Raw genomic sequence first — 5,372 nt, 5'->3', positions numbered from 1 at the left:
CTTTGAAAGAGTGAAGCCCTATCAAAGAGACAAACTGCCTCTGATTGTATAAACAAAGTTTTAGTACAAACATAAGATGGAAGGATTTCGTCAACGCAATCCACAAATTAGAAGATGAAACTATGTGAGGACTCCTAGTTACAACCAAATATAGAACACATTGATGATTAGAGGTCCAGATATTGTAATTTCTAATATGGCTCAATACAATAATGGCTTCAGATATTGCAAGGAACTATTTACTCCAAGGATCTATAGACTAATAGCTATGTTCGACGTTAGTACTCTTGAAATGTGAAAACTCATGTTACGAAAACTCTAGTCATTCGGACATGCTACAAGAACAGATACAATGAGGAAGTAGTTACTAGCCCTTACAAGTATCTCTTATGATTATATTATCCCCTATCATCATTACGTACGATGTAGAGAAGGAGAGAGCACTAAATCCTTCCAGCTAAGAGCCTATAGACACCGGATTGTCTGTGATGGCATGCGTTCACTACCACATTATCTACATATGCTTCTTATACACAAACGAATAAGATGAGGCAGTGCAACCAAGAGATTTTTTGGATGCTTACAAAGCATCGACAATCCGGTCTCTAGTGCATGATTTCTTGCAACAAGTAGTCTTTTTTTTTATTGAAATAGGTCTACTTATATATTAATCGAAACGACCAAATTACAACTAAAACAAAATGCTCTCAAGACGAGCTCTTACAGACTCATTAGGCCAGCTAGCTACCAACCATCTAGTTTAGTTGACTATATCCATAACAGCCTTCTTACATGTCAGCGAAAACACATCACTCTTGTTCATAGAGGCCTCACATCTAGCTAACCATATTCTATGAAGTGTTGAATATCTAATAACATCCCACATAATGGACTGATCTGTCCCGAGGTCTACTCCCAAGATGGCGGCACCCTTGGAGATATACTCCAGCCCTAGTACTCCAGCCCTAGGTCTTTGGCACACCATGCTCGGATAGCTTTGAAGAGATTCCGCACCCACGGGCATCCCCAGAACTGTAGCGAGCAGTCTTGTAAGACCACAAAAGGTTACCGGACATGCCTGAACACAGGCCAGATACGTAGCTTCGTACCCCCGGTTTCTCTGCGAGGCTGCCTTTAATAATAGCATCAACTAACTCCAAGCATAATTTGTCCACCTTCTCAATCTCGCTGACCACGCGACGAATGGCTTCTGGGAATGTACACGCTTGGGCTTCGCAGAGAACAGAGGGAAGGTTGAAGTAGTCGCCGATGGAAATCTCAACTCTACAAGACAGCACGTCATTGCACCAGCAAATGTGGTCGATGACTGCGTCGTGCAGGCGAATGATGTCCGGGCTCTGCAAGGTCTCTGCGTCCAGCTCTATATGGAGGGTGTATTCGATTAAGATGAAGGCAGGGAAAGCAAACGACGCTGGTCGGCAGATTTGTTTGTATTGCTCCACGTCTGGGAGACGACGTAACCCGCGATAGCGAGCTTGAACTTTGACAGCGTCGAGGTAGTCTTTCATGGCTTGAATGAAACGCATTTGCAGCCCCGCAGACATGTCTTTACAAATCCCTTGCCACACTTCGGAGAATGCATCCAGTAGTGCATCTGCCTCAACTGAGCCATTCATACCGGCCGTTAGGATGGCTAAAATGGTTTCTTGTCGTCTCTCGCTCGCTGAATCATCGGATCCTAATGCTTTGGGATCGTCATCATCAGTGTCTGAGATGAAGAGCCAAGAGACGAGTTTAGTAACAAGGACAAGGCGAGCAGTATCTGCCTTGGCGAAAGTCAGGCAGCAGAAATAGGGGAAGAGGCAGTCGATAATGAATTTTCTGGCGGCGCCGGAGGAGGGTGGACAAGATCCAGGGGTCGCATTGGGCTCTAATGGATTCATATTGAGGGTGCAATTCAACAAAGAACGAGCACGGAAGCGTGGAGGGCATGTCAAAGCGAGGAAGCTCCATTGTGTGCGCAGAGGGGAACTTAGAACTAATTGGAACTTGGAATATCCAGATATTTATAGTTGAGGGGATTCACTCTCGTGAGTGAGAGCATAAGATGAAACGGTCTGTTTTGTAAACGAATTTACGTCACGGCTAGGTCTCTTACGTAGAGGGATCCTACCGACGGTATTTTGTTTGAGACTTGGAGTGATTTAACTTTGACCAAATCTCATCTCTTCAGCCCAACGAATTGAAAAGCTTGAGGCCTCCGAAAAATTTAATGAAGCCCAACTATCCGCACGAGTTACGCTCCAAATTTTTGTGGACACCATTTGCATCCGTCGTGACTTTATGCTCCCACACACAAGTCGTACACAATGCACATTGCTAAATGGGTCGAGAAAATTTAAAAAACTCGTTAACTCCACATCTAACCACCCAATTCACACGGAATTTTTTGCGATTGTAATTGTGATTTCAAGGTGTAAATGTGTACACTGTTCAATTTTGGATTCAATAACAATCAAAACAAAAAAAAAGCCTTCCATTAGATTCATAATGTGGTGCTACATAAGAAGCATAGGCCACAAGCGCTCAAAAACAAAAGGCATTCCATAACAAGGTTCTAACTTAGCAATTCGCTTGGCCCAAGAGGGCTCACAAAATATGAATACCATTATGATTGTGCGATGCATTCACAAGAGGTAAGAAGGCGGGTAGCCTCGGGATAGTAGAGTTCGTGGATGGGCTCTAGCCGAGAGTATTTGCAAGCTCTTTGTGGGGACGGTGTGTCGGGATAGAGCATGAGTTTTGAGCGCTCACATCCACTACATCTTCATTACACATCTGAGGAGGAATATTTTCTTTATCAGAACAAAACTTGTCGCTGTGGGTTCGCTCGACCCACAGCTCTTTACACCTTCTCCAATAGGACTTTCGTTACATAGAAGGAAATCCTCATCAAACTTATTTGCATGTTTCATAGATCCAACATCGAAATACCTCGAACAACCATCAAGCACACCCTTAATATGTTTGTCAACACTCGAATGACTTACCTAAGACCTTTGCATCACTCTGCATCATTGTTGAAGAAAATAACACTTACATCAGTAGGCGTGATGGCTGACGAGTACACCATGACCTTCCAAAAGGCATTGCATTCTACTGCTATTCATTCCCTCTCCTTGAAAGGGACTAATCCAAGAGATAATAGAAGGGTAATAGCTATCAGTTTGTAGCATGTTGAGAAGACACTTACTGAGCATCACAACATATCTGCATCTCATCTTGAACTTCCAGAACATGAATGATCAATGCATGATCGAAGATATTTGCACTCGTGATGCAAACACGATGCTTCATCTCATCCGTACCGTATCTAATATACAACTCGATTCTTGCTTGCATGTCATCGTGGGACATGCCTTTCGCCATGCTCTAGAAATGTGGGTGCCCATAATCTTTAAGACAATAGCCGATCATACCCTGATAAGTGTGAAGATTCTTTTGCATCAGCGTGTGATACATAATTACTCCTCTCAACAAGCGATCGGCATCCCATCCAATGTATCTTTGGATCAATTGATTCATGCTTTGTATGGTGCGTGTAGTTATCCTAATCACCATTTTGATAGAGGGCACCTCCCCTCTCCACACCACAAAGTTCAGATACGTAGGCCTCTTCAATGATCTTCTCCACTCTAGGAAGTAGATGCTCCACATCCGCATCTGCCCCTCCTATTCCCACAATTACACTAAGCTCTAAATGCTTTGGAGCCTGACTATTCTTTGACCCACTCTTTGGAGACCTCCCATGCTTTTTCTTAATCCTACCACCAGCAACAACATTAGAAACTCCCTAAAGACAACACAACTATACCTATTGGCAACCAACTTACTATTTTGTCTCCTAGGTTCCGCACAGGACATTCGCATTCATTGCTGCCGGCTATCCTCCATCTCCATCCTCATTGCCAATGGCCATGCACAAAATCCCCTCAAAATTCCACGAGCTTGCTTTTCTATTACCCTTCTACCATCTGTCTTCTTCACAAACGAAAACCTATCCTGCTCCAAGCCATCATTGGAGCCTACTATCATGGTTTTGTAAGACAACGCGACATTAATCCCCCACAACGGAACCCTCTTGACACTCACGATGTACGAGGGGGGCCTTGCATGTGACACATGGTCATGCATTGAGGCCCATGCTCACAGCCACGTGTCACATGAATGAACCCACTCCCAATTATGACTCCCCCCCCCATCAAAAAAAAAAAACAAGCCCCCAAAGCCGAGGATGCGCTAATATGATTTTTTTCCCTTATAGCCCACCTATTGGGCGAGTTTTATCTCTGTAAAGTTTTTAGATAAGAGGATAGAGCAAATTACTCAAATTAATATTCCTTAAACCTTGCAAAAAGTGGCTAGATATAGTTACCGCACATTCCGTATCTCTCACCGTCCATCCTTATTGTTGCAACCATCCTTTATTTCTCTCTCCTAATTTCCCTCCACCCCTCCATTCTTAATAAAATTCTTCAATCTAAGTTCTAAGCTTAGCCTTTAATAAGGTGTCCCTTATTTATAGTCAATCATGGGGGATTGTTTTGATTCACCAAAACTATGGGCCATGTTGACCATAATCCAAAAGGACCCACATTATCCATTGCAAGCCCAAGATGCAAGCTAGGTAACTCCTTTGCAATGTTTGGCCATATACTATTTATGTGGTTCTAAGAAACACAATCTATAGGAATCCTCAAAGTACCATAATTTGAGAGATTTGTAGCATGATTTGTCATAATTTTTTATATGATTTTACACTTGAATGTTCATTGTATCCTATTAATAATGGAAAAGTGTCTCAAGGGAATTATTGGGTTGCCCTTACTATACAAGTTTTGTCTATAAGAAAGAGTCTAAGCATGATGTGGAAAACTAGTTAAATGCCATAAACATGTCGAAAGAGAATACAATCGTCAAAACAAGCGTGGATAGTGCGGTAGTCCATCCCAACATCTATGAACATTTTCTTCACTTTGTCTCTCTTGATACTACAAGCAAGGATATTAAGGGATTAAATTTCTTTGATTTCAAATGGTGGTTTAAATTAATTTAATTATTTTCAAAACTAAAAATCTTTATAAAATTACCCAATCAATGATTTTTTTCCTTGACGACTGAAGTACTAGTTAGTGCTAGTGATGTTGGCATGTATACTGGTCTACTAGTTTAAACGGTCCCCTAGAGTCTAGGGCCCACTTTTGGAAAGGCTCTAATGGAAGAAGTGGGTTCAAAGGCATCCTATTCAAGTTCACTAGTGTCCCTCTAGCAATATCAACACTACTTTGCGAAATCATGTTTATCTTTAATAATTGTTGGCCACCACAAACCTTCTTGGAATACCTTCTTTG

The 5,372-nt window shown here is 42.1% G+C and overlaps 1 protein-coding gene across 1 annotated transcript; it reads right to left on the bottom strand.

The window, feature by feature from the left end:
* Window positions 1–786: 786 nt before the first annotated feature.
* On the bottom strand, window positions 787–1,939 carry LOC147879947 (microbial Terpene synthase-like protein 13). The gene has a single exon (XM_087372151.1). The coding sequence runs from the start codon at window positions 1,902–1,904 to the stop codon at window positions 966–968; it is 939 nt and encodes a 312-aa protein (XP_087228277.1). The 5' UTR covers window positions 1,905–1,939; the 3' UTR covers window positions 787–965.
* Between the last annotated feature and the right edge of the window lie 3,433 nt (window positions 1,940–5,372).

The sequence above is a fragment of the Dipteris shenzhenensis genome, chromosome 33, assembly GCF_047967505.1.
Source record: "Dipteris shenzhenensis isolate YYH24624 ecotype China chromosome 33, Dip_SZ_1.0, whole genome shotgun sequence".
Lineage (NCBI taxonomy): Eukaryota > Viridiplantae > Streptophyta > Polypodiopsida > Gleicheniales > Dipteridaceae > Dipteris > Dipteris shenzhenensis.
This window is presented reverse-complemented; position numbering and strand designations above follow the sequence as displayed.